Source organism: Lithobates pipiens, unplaced genomic scaffold, assembly GCF_037356315.1.
Source record: "Lithobates pipiens isolate NorthernLeopardFrog02 unplaced genomic scaffold, aLitPip1_a1.2 Scaffold_10, whole genome shotgun sequence".
In the NCBI taxonomy this organism is placed as follows: Eukaryota; Metazoa; Chordata; class Amphibia; order Anura; family Ranidae; genus Lithobates; species Lithobates pipiens.
The window spans coordinates 70,765,248-70,782,748 of NW_027507686.1; the positions used below are offsets into that span (position 1 = coordinate 70,765,248).

A 17,501-nucleotide genomic window follows, 5' to 3' on the forward strand; every position below is an offset into this window, starting at 1 on the left:
GTCGGATTTTCCCACAGAAAATGTGCGATCGGATCATGTTGTCGGAAAATCGAGACTGTGTGTGGGCTCCATCTGACTTTTTCTGTCAGATTTTTCGATGCACAAAGTTTGAGAGCAGGACCCAGAATTTTCCAACAACAAAATCCGATCGCATAAATTCCGATCGTGTGTAGACAATTCAGACGGACAAAGTGCCACGCGTGCTCAGAATAAACTAAGAGACGAAAGCTATTGGCTACTGACCCGTTTACAGTCCCGACGTATGTGTTTGACGTCGTTCAGAACGATCGGATTTTCTGACAACTTTGTGCGACCGTGTGTATGCAACACAAGTTTCGGCCAAAATCCGTCAGAAAAAATCCAATGGATTTTGTGGTCGGAATGTCCGACCCTGTGTTCAGGGCATAATAGTTTTTTTTTTTTTTTTCAATCAACCCAGCGGACTGAATGAATAAAAAACTGAGTTCTGAGCCCCTGTACTAACAATCCAATGTTAGTACAGCATTTTCCCCTGTTGTGCTATTGTGTTTTGATAGGGGGACCCCGGGGCACCCCCGCTAGAACGCTGATCAGCGCTCTGAGCACTGATTGAGAGCCGGTCGGCATACCTTTTTCGGTCATGCCCCTTCGACAGAAGTCAGCCGAACAGCCGAATGCACTGCAAATGAATGTGCATGTTTTTTTAACGAAATGCACCCAAACCTACAAGTCTGAATGGGACCTAAGGACCAATTACACTGGACAAGCATTGATACATTTCAGATGCAGAGGTTTACAATGTTGAATGATCTGCTTTTTAACTGACTTAAATCATGAAATCGCAGCATGCATGATTTTTTTTCAACATTGCCCTGCAATACAGGGGTGAAAATGGCCCTTTTTAAGAACACTGGCTTTTCTCCTTCCCTAAAACATGCGACAAAATGTATAACAAGGCATCCATTTGAATGAGCAGAAATTAAAGGACTGTTAAATGTCATTAATATTATTTCTAGTGGTTTATATTCCATCCTGTGCTTATGGTCTGCTTTAAATTATAAATAATTTTTTTCTTTTTTACTGTAGTCTATTTCTTGGTCTTGTATGTATTTTGCAATATATTTCGGTCCCCCTTAGGAGAACAAAGAGGATGTGCCTGCAGTAAAGGGAGGGGCAGAAGATCTATTTAAAGGCCAGCCATTCAATGATAGCAGTCTGGACCCCTACAGCTGCCGAGAACATAGCAGAAACCGGTGAGATAGCTCTAATTAATTGTTTGTTTATGTCAGATAAATGCTGTAGCTTGATTTTACAGGATTTAGAAAAGCCATATTTGAACGTATACATACATTCTCTATAATATCTATAATAATACTGTCTTTATATAGCAGTATGCAATTGTATCATTGATGCATGGTATATACTTACGCTACATTCTCTTTATTTCTCTAGCTTATTAGGTTGATCAGCCGCATTAGACATGACACAAGATACAGCGCTAGACATGAAGGACGTGGAGCTGAATGAGATTGACCCAGAGAAGCAACCTATGTCCGCAGGGGACGGTGACCCTCCAGTTGAAGAAGGCAATGAAAAAAATGGCGTTAAAATTAAACTGGCGGATGAAGATGATGACAACATTAAGGCTTGTAAATTTACTGGCCTGTCCAAGGAAGAGCTTCTGAAAGTGACCAGCACCCCGGGGTGGGTGACAGTCCGTTGGACTCTTCTGATCCTGTTCTGGCTTGGCTGGTTAGGAATGCTGGCCGGGGCAGTGGTTATCATTGTCCAAGCTCCCCGCTGTCGTCCTTTACCTGTGATGGAGTGGTGGAACAAGGGACCTCTTTATCAGCTAGGAGACCCTGACACCTTCCAAGATTCAAATGATGATGGAGTTGGTGATATTGCTGGTGAGTAGAAAAAAAATTAGTGTGATTTTTAGCAGTAAAGGATGATTAGGAATAATTAAGTACAGATTGGACATATGTATTTCTTCAGGATCTTAGACCTTTTCAAATGGAAGTGGACATTTGACCACTTTAGTGCTTGTGCTGGATTACCACTGCACTAATTATATTCAGATATCTGTCCAAAATATGTATTTAGCTCATATAAGTCTTAACCTTGAGCTACTAGTCTACTGTTGTATGAGAGACACAGACTCACAGGATTGCATCAGAAGACCTAGTATAGTAGAGGAAGTTCTATACCAGTCTGAGCTGGAACATATATTGCATTAGCTTCATTATAGTGTACTTATAATTCTTAGGAAATCATGTGAATTATATGCAAATCTTGTGAAGACTGACATTTACATGAAATATAAGGTTCAATCACGGCATATATTTTTGTGTTGCTAATATGCTAGTTATGCTAACCACAAAGGTGAGATATTCAAATTGGCACAATATTAAAGGTTTAAAATGGTAAAAAAAAAGTACACATCTAAACATCTCATATAGTACATTTATTGTAAAATGCTTAGTATTACTACGGCTCCATGGAAACTTTACCTGCTGTCTCTACTTATATCAGGTGCCTGCCTGTTATATTTATCCAGTGGCTTTATTATTTTAGAGCCAATGACTAAAGTCACGGCATGCAGTGAAAGTTTTGAGTCTTAAGACAGTCAAGCAGCTAGCATTTTCAGCAGATGGTCATCAATAGAAACCTTCTTATTTTATCAGTAAATGTTTTTTTTTAAGTTAGGAGATGTGCAATAAGTGAAAAAAAATAAATAAACAGACATATTTATCTAACTTCTGCAACATCGGGCTGATGCTGTTGCTTTCCCCCACCAACTCAAAGACCAAGAACTGAGTGATCACATGACCGCTGATTGCTCAGTTTGTTGGTCTTCAGTGAGCAGAGAAGAATCAGTCTCCACTCTGCGCTCTGCCCCTCCAGTGATCACCGGAATGCCTGGCAGGAGAGGGGACGAGAGCGTCTGGCTCAGGCTCTCAGTGTCCTACCAGCTGCCACTTAGGAATCTTGGTAGACCCCGACATTTTTGTTGATTCTCTTACGCCGCGTACACATGGTCGGATTTTCCAACAGGAAATGTTGGATGTGAGCTTGTTGGCTAGAAGTCCGACTGCGTGTATGCTCCATCGAACATTTGTTGGCTAGCAGGTTCTCAAATTTTCCGCCAACAAAACTTTGTTGCCGGACTTTTCGATCGTGTGTACACAAGTCCGTTGCACAAAAGTTCACACATGCTCGGAATCAAGCAGAAGGAGCCCAAAGGGTGGTGCACTGGCTACTGAACTTCCTTTTTCTCTGCTCATCGTACGTCTTGTACATCACCATGTTCCCACGTTCGTAATTGTTGGCCAACATTTGTGTAACCGTGTGTATGCAAGACAAGTTGGAGCCAACAACCTTCAAACAAAATTCCATGGTTTGTTGTTGGAAAGTCCGATCAGGTGTACGAGGCATCAGAGTCTGGAGTGGCTCTGCATTGTTAGCCGACAGTGGTTTTAGTAAAAGTACTGTAACTGTACTCCTGTGACCAATAAGAGACGTATAATAGATCATTAGAACCCTGGTAACTGGAGAAAAGTGACTGAATCTATTGGTCACACATTAGTTTAGTGTTTGCATTTCTTTAAGATGTGTGAAGGTTTAAGGTATCCCAGATATGCTGAAACTTGTAGCTGTACTGTGGTATATTTGTAGATGTGAGCTAGAGTTTGGGGCTTAGGAGTACACGTGATCATAACTAGTCAAGCAAAGTTCTAATTCTTACATTTTTACTTTGTTTAGGTATACAAGAACGCCTGGATTCCCTCGGCACCCTTAAGGTGAAAGGCCTGGTGATTGGACCCATGCATACTACTTCTGCAGACAAACTTTCAGATACTAAGCTTAAAGAAATTGATCACAAATATGGCTCAATGGAAGACTTTACAAAGTTGTTAGAGGCAGCCCATAAGAAGAGTGAGTATTATTTGAATTATTATACGCAACAGATATGCAGTGTCCTTCCATAGGAGTTAAGGGTTTAAAGACGTATTGGATATTACATCTTTACATTGCTGAAGCAGCCATTTTAGCGTAGCACCCCTTATTCTCCTTACATTTTTTTTCACAACAGCCTTATTAAGGAATTTAACTATCTGGATTTTATTTAGGCAAAAGGCAATTAGAAAATTCCAGTAACCCTCTTTCAAATAACATAAGAAGTATGTAACCAGAACATCCAGATCTCCAGAATGGATCCAAAGCTTTATTCAGACATCACATCATGGTCACAATAGCAATGTTTCGGAGTTTCCCAGGACCCCTTCAGCAGGAATGTGTCCTGGACCCATTCTGGAGATCCTTGGTGTGCTGGTAACATACTTCTTGCCTTGAATGTCTTTGGCTTCCAGCTGGTTGGTCAATGCAGCACTCATTTCCAGGCAAGTTCAGGAAAGTGTGCATTGGGAATATTGTACTTGGACTATCATATTGGACTTTCATATAACCGCTATACAGCTAAAATCTTCTTGCTAATGGATAACTGCCCTAAAAATGTACACTGTTATTAAAAGAGAAGTCCAGCCTGAGCTTTTTAGGCTGGCTTCTCCTCTGGGTCACAGGAGTGCAATTCGTTTTGCACTCCTGTTTACCGTTTTCAGCAGAGAGCAGCCTGAAGTCCGCTCTCCGCTGACGTCACTGCCATCAGTCGAGGCAGCATGTCATCCCTACTTCCAAGTCTGGATCTGCCATCTGCCTTGATTGATGGCAGTCTCAGCACCTCAGCGAGCCGCTGAGATGGCCGCTCCCTGTCCCTCCACAGCTCAGAGCTCCAATGAGCATGGAGAAGCAGAGAGGAGGGATGCTGACTGACAGTCAGCAGCTCTCCTGTCTGGGATCTGTGAAACCTGGTGGCTCGGTTCTCAGTGCAGAGATGGCAGGGGACAGATGCAGCATTGGTCTGATGCTGCATCCACATAGGTAAGTATGAATCTTAAAAAAAAAAAAAAAAATCTCTTTTAAATATTGTCCATATACCTCATGCTGCAATTAAAATGAACACTATGATAAATTATTAGTTTTTCATAATTATTGTATTTCCCCACAAACTAGCTGTGTAAAACTAAACTGAAGGCAAAACTTGTTATGATTCATTTTAGAGTAAGGGAGGACTATAACCCCTGACAGGTGTTTTTTTTTTGAGTGAGAGGAAATCCTTCCAAAGTGAGGGAAATCCCTGGTAGCCACCAGGGTCATCAGAAATAGTGTCCCCACTGGAGGATTTCCCCTTTGTTCATGTTCTGTTGACGACTCACAAATTGTGATTTTTATTTCACTTTCTTTCATAATGGTCTCCTGGGCAAACAGAGAGGGTCAATCTCTCTAACAGGGGCACAGATGGTAATAACAACCTGACTGATATTCCAAATAATCTCTAAATATCTAAACCTATAAAACTTCAGTTATATTTTAAGATGATCTATAAATAAATGCCCAGCAGCTGATAATCAACAGATATTTTTTCCATTTTTCTTTTTGTCAGGTATTCAGATTGTTTTGGATCTCACTCCAAACTACCGTGGCAGCAATGTTTGGTTTAATTACAGTGTGACAGCACCGGATAGCGAATTGCTGAGCCAAATTAAGGTGAGCTTCATTGCTTGTGGACTTTACTATTTTAAAATATATTTCCTTATCACTACAGAATTCTGCGTTTACATTGTGCCAATATTGTAAAAGGACCTGCAGAGGTGGTTGCCCTGAGAGCTAAATTCTTAGGGGCGGGGGGGATATGAGGGTCTCCTTTTTGTTATCTGACTTCACTGATATTAAGGCAGAAACTTGGACATGGTGATCAGACAAACAGCGATGATAGGACACAGGCTGATGGAGGAGAATGTCAGAGCCACGTCCTCAAAATGAGGAAGTAGCAGACGGGGAGGAGCCAGTGCTATCACCTCCCTGATCCACGCATGCACCCATAGACACACACCTTGTGTCACCCTCCAGCTGCCTGCCTGCCTGTACTGTATATCTGACACATACATACAATCCAATGAGAGCTGCAAACATCCATGGTATTTTATTGATAAAATTGATTCATAGCAAAATAGAGCCATTGCATTTCAGGGGCCAAACAACCTCCCCTTTCATCAGGGCTCAAGAATTCTGACTGTGCTTAAACCAACTTAGGTAAGCAGATACCAAATAAAACAACACTGTAAGTTACTGCCTGGAGGAGAGAAGGTTATACCAGTGTTGGTGAATGCACCAAGTCTTTGGCTTAACCTGCCCTCCTGAAACCTTCCAAGGGTCCATTCAGGCACAGTCAAAATTCAAAAAGGATAAGTTCACTTTTCTGTAAAAAATAATAAATGCAAGTATTTTTGCAGAAAAAAAATGTGCATTTACGTTTTCCTACAGGAGCCCGCAGAGGGGGGGAGGCAGGGAAATGTCAGGATCCTGCAGACACATCCTCCAGCTTTCTTGCCCTTACCTCTGTACAGGCTTTCTGTTAGAAAGCTGTAGGAGGTTTCAGTGGACTACGAGGGCACTCGTCAGAGATCTTGCAGGCCATTGAGAACCTCAAGATATTTGCTGCGGTAGAAGATGGGATTTGTAGTTTGTTCATTAACAGATTTCTGTAAATTGATGGTGTGGCTGTGCTGGGGAGGAGTTCCCCCATGTGCTGTCACATGGGAAGGGGTGAGGGGGGGTCAGCGGGGCAAATATTGGAACATGTTACATGCTAAACCGAAAATATGGTTGTACCATGTAACTTGTTTCAAGGGTGAACATATTCTTTAAGCCCTGGTGAAGGTCCCCAAAATGCATTGGGTCTTTTCTTCTTTGAATTTACTTTATCATTAAATTATCTTGGACTCTTGGATGTTGGCACTCTCATCGGATTGTATGTGTGTAGATTCTCAACTCTGGGTCCTTTCCCTCTTTCCTGAGAGTGGTTTCCATTTTGTGGAGTGCTGTCAAACAGAAGCCAGTATGCCCAGTGACAATTGCAGTGACCCTTTCGAAAATCCAAATCCAGCACCCAGTTTGTTCTTGTGTTTGTTTGTGTCTGACACAAGCCAGGAACTAGTTTGGGAATTTCTCAGTGTCACTGTACCAAATCCATATCTTTCTTCATTCATGCTCTTCTCAGTCCATAGGGATTAGCTACATCTTATACATTCCAGTGGAAGGAACTCAGGAAGGACTAACAGTTCACGGGTTAGAGGGTGCAATACTTGTCTTGCCCCAGTCACTGGCGACTCAGGCTATCCCGCTGTATTGTGCCACCTTTTTTAATTGTTATTAAAACATAGTCATACATTGCAGAAAGCTGTTTATTTAAAAAAACACCATGTTCTTTTTGTAGGAAGCTATGACCTTCTGGCTTGATCTTGGCGTTGGAGGAATTCATTTCAATGGGATCGAGAACATAGATAATGTATGTAAAAATTTGCATTTCACTGACAAAAAAATTAAAGTTTTCTCTTTTGTTTTTTCTTTGCTGACGTTTAATCATATCTCTGATATTGCAGCCAGGTGAGTTTCTTGAAGAACTGAGGAACATTACTACCAACCATAGCTCAGATGGGAAAGCAAGGTGAATAGCATACCTAATTTTTCCTCTGCTATTGGCAGCCATTGTCTGACCATATCCTGCTTATTTTCGCTGTATTTTTGTTAGCTATATAGCTATTATTATGATGTTCCATCTTTCATCTTGACAGGGTGCTGCTTGCCTCAGCTAATGACCCTCACAGTGACAATGTTCTAACAATTCTAAATGACACTGCTAAAGGCATGTTAACTGCACGCTACCTGATCCACAAGGACAACTCAAGTGACAGCTCTCTAGGAGAGCGCATCAAGCAGTACCAACAGGTTGCCAGTGAACAGGACAGGATCCTCTGGACGGTAAGAGCAGCTTTAGTAGCAGGGTATTGGAGAGGCCATGGATGCAGTTATATACACAAAAGCAAAAAATAAAAGTGTTTATTTCATCAGTTGTAGCACACAAGAAATGAATAACCTTTTATGCCATATTTCTTTCCATATGATGGTGTGTAATGTACTGTATAATCCTTTAGATCAAGGAGAGTAAAAGCAATGCAGAACAATTTTGTGACAGTCATGCAATAGTTTATTTTGCTTTTATTGTGTAGAGAAAATGCAGTAATCAAAGATCTTGCCTTTCACATTGTAAAATGTACTGAAATGCCACCTAAAATATATCTGCATATTGGGTGGAAAATAAATATTGACCTGTTCAAATCAATTTGTACCCTTATATGTTGTGTACCCTCATATTATCCATGCCAATCAATGGTTCATACAATAAAGGATTTGAAGAAGGGACGCAACAATTTAGAAATGTATTTAAAGATAGGAACAGCCATAGAACTCTGACATTGGACTGAAACGTTCCAAAAGCACCATGGTTCACAGGCTGTGGTATTTTATCTAAAATTCAGTAAGCTGATTTGTATGACAGAAGATAAAGGGTTCTTCCAAGTGTGATATTTTACAAATGATCAGAAGCCCGTGTATTATGGGTTCTTTGTCTCTAGAACCTTTGCCAGCACATTATAAATCCTGCATATTGATTATTACAAATACCTATCCATGATGTTTAAGACAAGTCATGTGTTAAATCCTTCCCCACAGGTCAGACCACGGTTGGGACACATGGCCTCTGCGCTGCACGAGAATCTGCTGCGCGTTTACCAGCTGCTGCTTTTCACTCTTCAGGGCACACCTCTTACTTTGTATGGGGATGAAATTGGACTCAAAGACTTGCCTGGACAAGTAAGTCATTTTTGTATAATCACTTGTTACTTTTATTAGTGTTTTTTTCTGTTTATATGTTCTGCTCCTTACTAAAGTCAAGCAACAGAAGGCAGACTAGGTCTTGCTCATTATTATTAACAGCCATGAGAAAGATTAATTTGCAGTGATGTGGGAATATATCCTAAAACGGTAACGTGTAGATTTCAAAGAGTACTCTATCTGTCATCTTCTCTCCCCTCAGCCTGCAGACAGTTCTCCATACATGCAGTGGGATGATAGCAAAAACTATGGATTTTCTAAAGGATCACCAGAAAGGAACTCAAGTGTCAATGTGAACATCACATTTAAGGTGAGAATTGAAGTAAAATTCAAGATGGATAAACTAGTTAAAATACTCATAGATATGAAATGTCAGTCCATGATATGAGCATTGGTAGAGGAATAAACAATTTAGACAGGTTAGCTATCCTGCACCAATGCATTAGGGACCATACTTTTATCTGCCATGCTGAGGGGTGCACAGCTAACATTGATACTGTATTATAGCTATCCCCAAATACTATATATTGAGATTCCATCATACAAAATGCCATGAATTAAAGTGCAAAGAACAAGGATATGTATCCATATTCCCAACTGGACGACCCCTTTCTCAGATGGCAGCCATGCGTATGCCTAGCTAACATGGCCCCCAACAAGGCCCCTCCCCCGGTTCTGTACAGCCCACCTGATAGGCCCATTCTCCCTCCAAGCAACCCCCCCAAAGCAAACCCCACCTTCACTCAAGCAATTTCAATTCAGCCCAAAAGCAGTGGGCTGAATTGAAAAAATCCCTCACTGCAAACACTCCTCCATACCCCAAATATCACACCAAAAAATAGAACCCCATCTCTAGAAAAAATTCCCAACAGAAAAAATATCAAGCAATATTAGCTAACAACCCCCCCTCAGCACCAGTAGCTGTGGAAGCAAACAAAAAATTTGACTGGCCGCTTACTGGAAAGGTATGTAGATATATCTTCTTTTATATCTGATGCAGATTTAATATTAGTGACATGGTTAGTTTAGGTGGACTAGTATTAGTACACAATTTTGCATATTGTGTCTCTAACCATTTCAGAGACTTCATACATACTCAAATAGTTGCCCATTCCAGATCATTTTACCAGGAGTAAATGATAATCCTCTAATGTCTATTAGTTACCTAATATATTAAACAACCTGGATTCTTCCATAAGAAAGTTTTAATGCTGAGAGTATTTGCCAACACTGCTATGAATTAAGCAGTTTTCTGACATCACAAGTTCCTCATCTTTTACAGAAGCACCACTTCTTCTTTTAATATGTCACTAGAGAAAAGGTTTTGTCTTGTTGTATTTGTGGGACAAAGTGACATTGAGATTGCTGACTCAAAAATTAGTAATGTCAGTTCATACATATGTCCTTTCGTATCTGAAAGTCCGCTTGATAGGTGCTTATTTCAGGCATGGATTCTATCGCATAGTTATATTGGTCCAGCTTGGACCAATGTAAGTATATAAATGCAAATCTGTGGGTCTACTGATGAAGCAGGGGATCACTGTAGTAGTCACCTTTCATTTTTCTCAATAAAAAGAAGGTTTTGATTGGACAAGGTGGAGAGGCAGGGTGGTGACTTCACAATCTCCACCACATCCAAAGCTTTACATACCATTAGAAGAACAATATATTTCAAACCTGTACAAAAATCCTAAACAGGTAACTTTTTAGAGATAAAATCTAGTGTTGTTACTATAAGTATGGGAAACATTCATCTGTACTGAGAGCTGACTTTAAATAACTTCTGATTATTACTATTATTCACTATTATTATTATTCACGATTTATATAGCGCCAACAGTTTAAGCAGCACTTTACAATGTAGAGGGGGGACAGCACAATTACAGTACAATACAGAAGGAACAGGAGGGCCCTGCTCATAGAGCTTACATTCTAAAGGGAGGGGGTGGTGGTACAAAAGGCATGATTTGATGGGGTTATTAGGTGGGTGTGGGATAGGCTTCCCTTAATAAGTGATTTTTTTTAGGGATCTCCTAAAGGTGGACAGGTTAGGGGCTGATCAGGGAAGGAGGAAATATTAGAAGATTTCCTTACATAAATGTATTCCTTTGTAATGAATGCTTCCTGACTATACTAAACAGAGAACTATTATTATTATTACTATTATTATACAGGATTTATATAGCACCAACAGTTTGCGCAGCACTTTACAACTTGACAGTAGACAGCACAAATGCAATACACTTTAATACAGTAGGAGTCAGAGGGCCCTGCTCCTTAGAGCTTACAATCTAAGAGGCAAGGTCAAAAGATGTAATAACTCTGGCGGATGTGCCGATGGAGAAAATAAATGTACAGTTGTTAGGTGGGGGCCAGATAGGCTTCTCTGAAAAGATGAGTTTTCAGAGATCGTCTGAAAGTGGACAAAGTAGGAGAAAGTTGGACAGATTGGGGTAGAGCGTTCCAGAGGTTGGGGGAGGCTCTGGAGAAGTCCCGAAGACAAGCATGGGACGAGGTGACAATGGAGTTAGAGAGCAGGAGGTCTTGGGAGGGGTGAAGAGAAAGATTAGGTTGGTATTTTGTGACTAGGTTAGTGATATAGCTGGGGGCCAGGTTGTGGATGGCTTTGTAAGTTATTGTTAGTATCTTGAATTGAATTAGTTAGTTGAGTGGCAGCCAATGGAGGGATTGGCAGAGGGGTATAGCAGACGCTGAGCAGTTTGTGAGGTGGATGAGCTTGGCAGCAGTGTTTATGATGAACTGAAGTAGGGATAGCCTATTTTGGGGTAAGCCAATGAGGAGAGAGTTGCAGTAGTCAAGGCGAGAGATGACCAGGGAGTAGATTATAAGCTTTGTAGAAGCTTTGTGGTGACATTGTTTAGGAAGGTGCATATCTTGGATAGGTTGTGGGGGTTGAGGCAGTACATTTTGGATAGTGATAGGATGTGGGGTCGAAAGGTTAGTTCAGAGTCCAGGATTACACCTAGGACCTGGGCGTGGGGGGACAAGTTGATAGTTCAGCCGTTGATATTGACAGAGAAATCAGGGGAAATGGCACCTGGGGGAGGAAATATCATGAGCTTGGTTCTAGATAGGTTGAGTTTGAGGAAGTGATGTGACATCCAGGCTGATATGTCTGCTAGTAAGTTGGTGATGTGTGAGGAGACAGATGGAAAGAGCTGGGGGGTGGAGAGATAGATTTGGATGTCATCAGTGTAGAGATGATATTGAAAGCCATTGGAGGCAATAAACTAACCCAGGTCGGTGGTGTAGATTGAGAAAAGGAGAGGTCCAAGAACAGAACCTTGGGGGTTCCCGACGGAGAAAGGAATAGGAGAGGAGGAAGTAGGAGGAAGTAGAATTGTAAGTGACACCAAAACATCCAACCAGACTTGGTTCTGGCCTGTCATGTGCACCTCACCATTCACATGAACAGGCAGAACTTTCAAGCATAGCCTGGCCAGACTGGTGTTAGGCCTACCTATAATAATTAACCCTCAGAACCTTTATTGTCCTGAAGTCAAAAATGAAATTTACAATGCGTGTGACATTTGATCCCAAATGTCATCAGCTACACTTAATTTAGCTCCATTGGTACAAGCTATGAAGGAGCGATTAAAGGCCTGGGCCCATCTCCCCCTCTCACTGATTGGGCAAATGAATTTATTTAAGATGAAGCTATTGCCTGTTTTTCTTTATGTCCTTAGTGTTCCGCCTAATAAATAAAACTTTGCTTTCCTTTTTCTGGGGCACAAGCCAGCCAAGATTTAAGCTGATGGTGCTACAGAGGCCCCGGGGTAAGGGAGGTCTAGCTTGTCCTGATCTGTACAAGTATTATTTGGCTGGCCAGTTGACCCATGCACACAACTGGCTGATATGACAATGTCCAATCATGACTCTTACAGTGCTCTGTGCCCTGACTGGCTGAAGCTTTCACTGCTTCGGCCAATCAGGACTTGCAATGCACTGTTCAGCGCCGGAATGCATTGTGGTCGGTTCAGGGGGGGAGGCAAACAAACGGTCGAGCGACCTGTTTGTTCGGATGATCACCGAACAACGAATGTATGGCCCGAACCGTTCACCAATCCCTAGTGACTAGTGCATGTTTTAGAGAGTTTGGGAAGATGCCATATGAGAGGGAGAGGTTAAAAATGTTAGTTAGAATGTGTAGAATCCAGTCAGAGGGTGAGTTTAGCATTTGCGAGGGAGCAGGATTCAGGGGGCAGGTGGTTATATGAGTGTTAGATAAAAGTTTAGCAACCTTGTTAATACTAGCAGGGTTGAATGAGGGAAGTAATGATTGTATCTGTGGACATGGGGTGTTGAGTAGGGGAGGTTTCTGCAAATTGGAGATCTCCCCATGAATTGTATCAATCTTATTTTTGAAGCAATTGGAGATCTCTTGGGCAGTGAGTGAATTAGAGGGTGGAGGCAGTGGAGGACAAAGTAGAGTGTTAAAGGTAGAGAAGAGTTGACGTGGACTGGATGAGAAGGTGTTAATGAGTGTGATAAATAAGGTCTGTTTGGCAGTGTGGAGGCAGCAATAGTATTTTAGGAGGGCAGTTTTATTTTGTTTGAAGTCTTTCTGGAACTTAGCCTCATGCCACAGACGCTCAAGAGTGTGGCTACGTTTTCTGAGACTTCTGGTGTCATCTGTTTGCCAGGGTTGTAGCAGTCCGGGGCCTGATTCTGCGTGTAGTGAGGGGGGCAAGCTTGTCTAGGGAGGAAGACCGTGAGCTGTTGTAGACAAAAGTGGCTAGGTTGGGGCAGGACAGGGCTGAGATTTTTTCATAGAGGTGATCAGTAGCAGAGTAGAGAAGAGAAGGGTTAAGGTGGCGAAGGTTTCTACAGGTAACAGTGAGGCGGTTGAAGGGAGAGAGCAAAACTAATAGGATGGTGATCAGAGAGTGAGAGAGGAGAGTATTTTCTTTTTTTTTTTGCAGAATCATAATTGCCTAGGTGGATGCAGCATCGGTCTTATGCTGCATCAGTCCCCTGCCAGCTCTAAGACTGAGAACCAAGTGATCAAACACTGCTGATTGCTTGGTTCTCAGAGCTCCCTGAGCAGAGAGCTGGTGACTGTCACCGCTCTCTTCTTTGCGCCCCCCTCACTCACTGGATTGCGGGGCTATTGAGGGGGCGGGAGAGGCCGGTTCAGGCTCAGCTGAGCAGGGTGCCGGTCCAGGCATGTTGGCAGATCCCAATCATATGGCTCTGAAGCACACTGTCTGCTGAAAACAGGACACAGGAGTGCAGAACGAACTGCACTCCTGTGATCTACAGAAGTACAGACAAACAAGTATTGGCTCAACTTCTCCTTTAAGTCCTCTAACCAGGCAGTTCCTTATCATTGCTGTCTTAAATATTCCAACCAAGACCTTTTTTCCTTCTGACTCAGTAGATATCATTGTTCCCAGATAATCTAGTGTCAGCAAGTTTTTCGAGCCTTATAGTACTTCTAAGCAACCAAGGTTCTGCAAAATGGAAAAACATTTCTCAACTAAAACCTCTAAACGCTTTGTTAACATTTCTGAAGCAAAAACTGTAAAGCTGTGTTAACTTCTGACCTGTAAAATGTAATTTTATTATATATAATTTTTTTATTTATAGAACAGTGTAGACTTAAAGGCAAACTGCACTTACGGCAAAAAAAACAAAAAAAAAAACACTATAGCCTAAAGAAGGTTAGGTTTGTGATTTATTATAAAAAAAAAAAAAATCAATTTCAATCCCCAGTCACTGTAATTTCTTAAAACTGTCAAAAGAATACAAAATGGCCACCACTGGTGTATACAATACTCCCATAAATGTAATTAGGGATGAACCGAACACCCCCCGGTTCGGTTCGCAGCAGAACATGCGAACAGGCAAAAAATGTGTTCTCATTTTAAAGGCTTATATGCAAGTTATTGGCATAAAAAGTGTATCAGGACCTGGATCCTGCCCCAGGGGACATGTATCAATGCAAGAAAAAGTTCTAAAAATTGACATTTTTTCAAGAGCAGCGATTTTAATAATGCTTAAAGTGAAAATATGAAATATTCCTTTAACCGGTTCCCAACTGGCTCACGCAGATACACTGCGGCACAATGGCTCTCCTGGACGAAATCCCGTATGGGTATGTCCTTCCCCTTAGTGGCCGCCAGTGACATTTACACAGTAATAAGTGCATTTTTATAGCACTGATCGCTGTATAAATGTTAATGGTCCCAAAAATGTGTCAAAAGTATCCGATCTGTCTGCCGCATTGTCGCAATACAGCTAATAATTGCAGATCATCGCCATTACTGGTAAAAAAAAAAATTATAAAAATGCCATAAATCTTTCCCATAGTTTGTAGACGCTATATCTTTTGCGCAAACCAATCAATATACGCTTATTGCATTTTTTTTTTAACCAAAAATATGTAGAAGAATATATATCGGCCTAAACTGATAAAGAAATTTTATTTTTATTTATTTTAAATCTGGGGATATTTATTATAGCAAAAAGTAATAAGTAAATATTTTTTTTCAAAATTGACGCTTTTTTTTGTTTATAGTGCAAAAAATAAACCACAGAGGTGATCAAATACCACCAAAAGAAAGCTCTATTTGTGGGGAAAAAAGGATGCAAATTTGGGTACAGCATTGCATGACCACGCAATTGTCCGTTAAAGTGATGCAGTGCCAAATTGCTCTGCTCAGGAAGGGGGGGGGGGGGGTAAAATCTTCCAGGCTGAAGTGGTTAACCACTTCCCATCTGGCCTATAGCAGAATGAGGGTTTCTGCTAAAACAGAAAAGTTCTGTTATTCTGACTAGGGGTCGTATGATGTCCAGCAGGATAACTGGCGGTGCGTGCCAGTCTGACACACCGCTACACCGATCGCGGTAAAGAGCCTCTGAAGGGCCTGGTAATGGACTGGGGGGGAGGGGGGAACTCATGCCATTTTTTTTCAATGATTTTTATGTATATTGCCAGAATCCGACAATACATTACAACCGCAAGCAATTTTAAATTAATTTTTTTCCTTTAGAAATTTAATTTTGCTGCTCTCATTCATTACACTATGTACGGTCGCTATGTAAGCAGCCTTACATAGTGTGGGGCATGGACTTAGCCCCCTGAGCCAATTATGGCTCTCACAGCAGAGCGCTCTGTGATTGGCCAAAGCATGCAGGTCAGGTGTATGCTTTGGCCAATCAGAAGCCATCAATGTACTGTGATCTCGCAGTGCATTATGGGGAGTTCCACGGGCGCTCAAATTTATTTTCTCAACAAATGTGGAGTTACACTTTTGGTACCTATACCATAACAGGACATGGGCTATTTCTGACATTTTTAGCTAATTTCAGCTAATTAGGATTACAGAGAGGATCATGGGAGGCTGCCTGCAATGGAAGTCAAACTAGAGTTACATGACTGGAAAAATGCTGTTTTGTCATAAACTTCTGCTCCCTGAACTCCTAGCTTAAACAGAAACCTGATATACGGTAATCCTGAAATGCTTGCTTATACTCATCACTTATCTTGAAAAGAAAATATGACATAGTCCCTTTTTATGTTTCTAGGGACAAGAAGACAACAAGCATTCATTCCTCAGTGCGTACAAACATTTGAGTGACCTGCGTGGAAAAGAGCGATCACTTCTGCATGGCGATTTCACACTACTTCATCAATGTGACAAATCACTAGCATTCGGGCGCAGTTGGGACCAAAATGAAAGATTTGTGTCTGTAGTAAACTTTGACCCAGATGAGGAGATAAGCGTAACAATAAAGCACAAAAGCCTGCCAGAGCAGTGTACGGTGGTGCTGAGCTCAAACTCAGAGAGGAAGGAGGGTAGCAGTATCTCTCTAAAAAATCTGAAGCTAGTGCCAGGAGAGGCTCTACTGCTAAAATACCCCTACAGCGGTTAAATAATCCTTTAAAAAGGGGAACTTTCACATTCCATATTCTGACCCTTTTTTCCCCACATTAAGAGGCTCACTGTATAAGGAAATGGCTACATATGCGATCACACTAATATACTGTATATTAACAAAAAAACACCTGGAGTGGAAGACCTTCTCCATGGTAGCAGAGAAAAGTTACTTTATGATCATTTATGATTAATAGCATATATCTGCTAATGGATAGGTGGTCTTATAGGGTTTTATAGACACAAATATCATGTGTAGCCATGTCCTTAGCCCTCATAAATCCCTTTCACTTCTCCCTCCCTTTCATTCGCCAAAAGGGTAACATTTGCTGCAGCAGTATAGGTTTTCAGGTAGGTCGTTATACAGCAAGGGGTTCCTTAAACGCGTTAATAGCAATAAATGGAGTGTGTTTTCGTTCTTTTTTCCTAACATTGTGAATAGTGAGTGTGCACATTGTTGTGCTTGTGTGATTTTATTTTCATACAAATATAAATGTTTGCTGCACAGTGTTTGATAAATAATTTCCTCTGCTGGTTTCTGTGTGTTAGAAGAGGGACTAGTTAAAAGGGAGAAAAGTATTAAAGGTCAGAATAATATTCCATGAATAAAAATAGCATTTCTGTGACTGGATCTCTCTGTGTGGTTAATATACAAACTTTATTCAGTGAAAACACAATTTTTGACAACTGATAACCTTTTACAGTATGGCTTATGCCACTATACTACCCACTAAGCTCAGAAGGAGGCGGGTAAAGAATCAGACCATTTGGATCTGCAGGAATCACTGCAATGTACAATTTCACATCAACCAAATCATATGAATAAGA

The 17,501-nt window shown here is 41.2% G+C and overlaps 1 protein-coding gene across 1 annotated transcript; it reads left to right on the plus strand.

The window, feature by feature from the left end:
- Nucleotides 1–1,459: 1,459 nt before the first annotated feature.
- On the plus strand, nucleotides 1,460–17,299 carry SLC3A2 (solute carrier family 3 member 2). The gene is made up of 9 exons (XM_077455839.1): nucleotides 1,460–1,889; nucleotides 3,745–3,918; nucleotides 5,483–5,586; nucleotides 7,316–7,387; nucleotides 7,482–7,546; nucleotides 7,674–7,860; nucleotides 8,611–8,751; nucleotides 8,975–9,082; nucleotides 16,324–17,299. The coding sequence occupies exons 1-9, from the start codon at nucleotides 1,460–1,462 to the stop codon at nucleotides 16,669–16,671; spliced, it is 1,629 nt and encodes a 542-aa protein (XP_077311965.1). The 3' UTR covers nucleotides 16,672–17,299.
- Nucleotides 17,300–17,501: the final 202 nt, after the last annotated feature.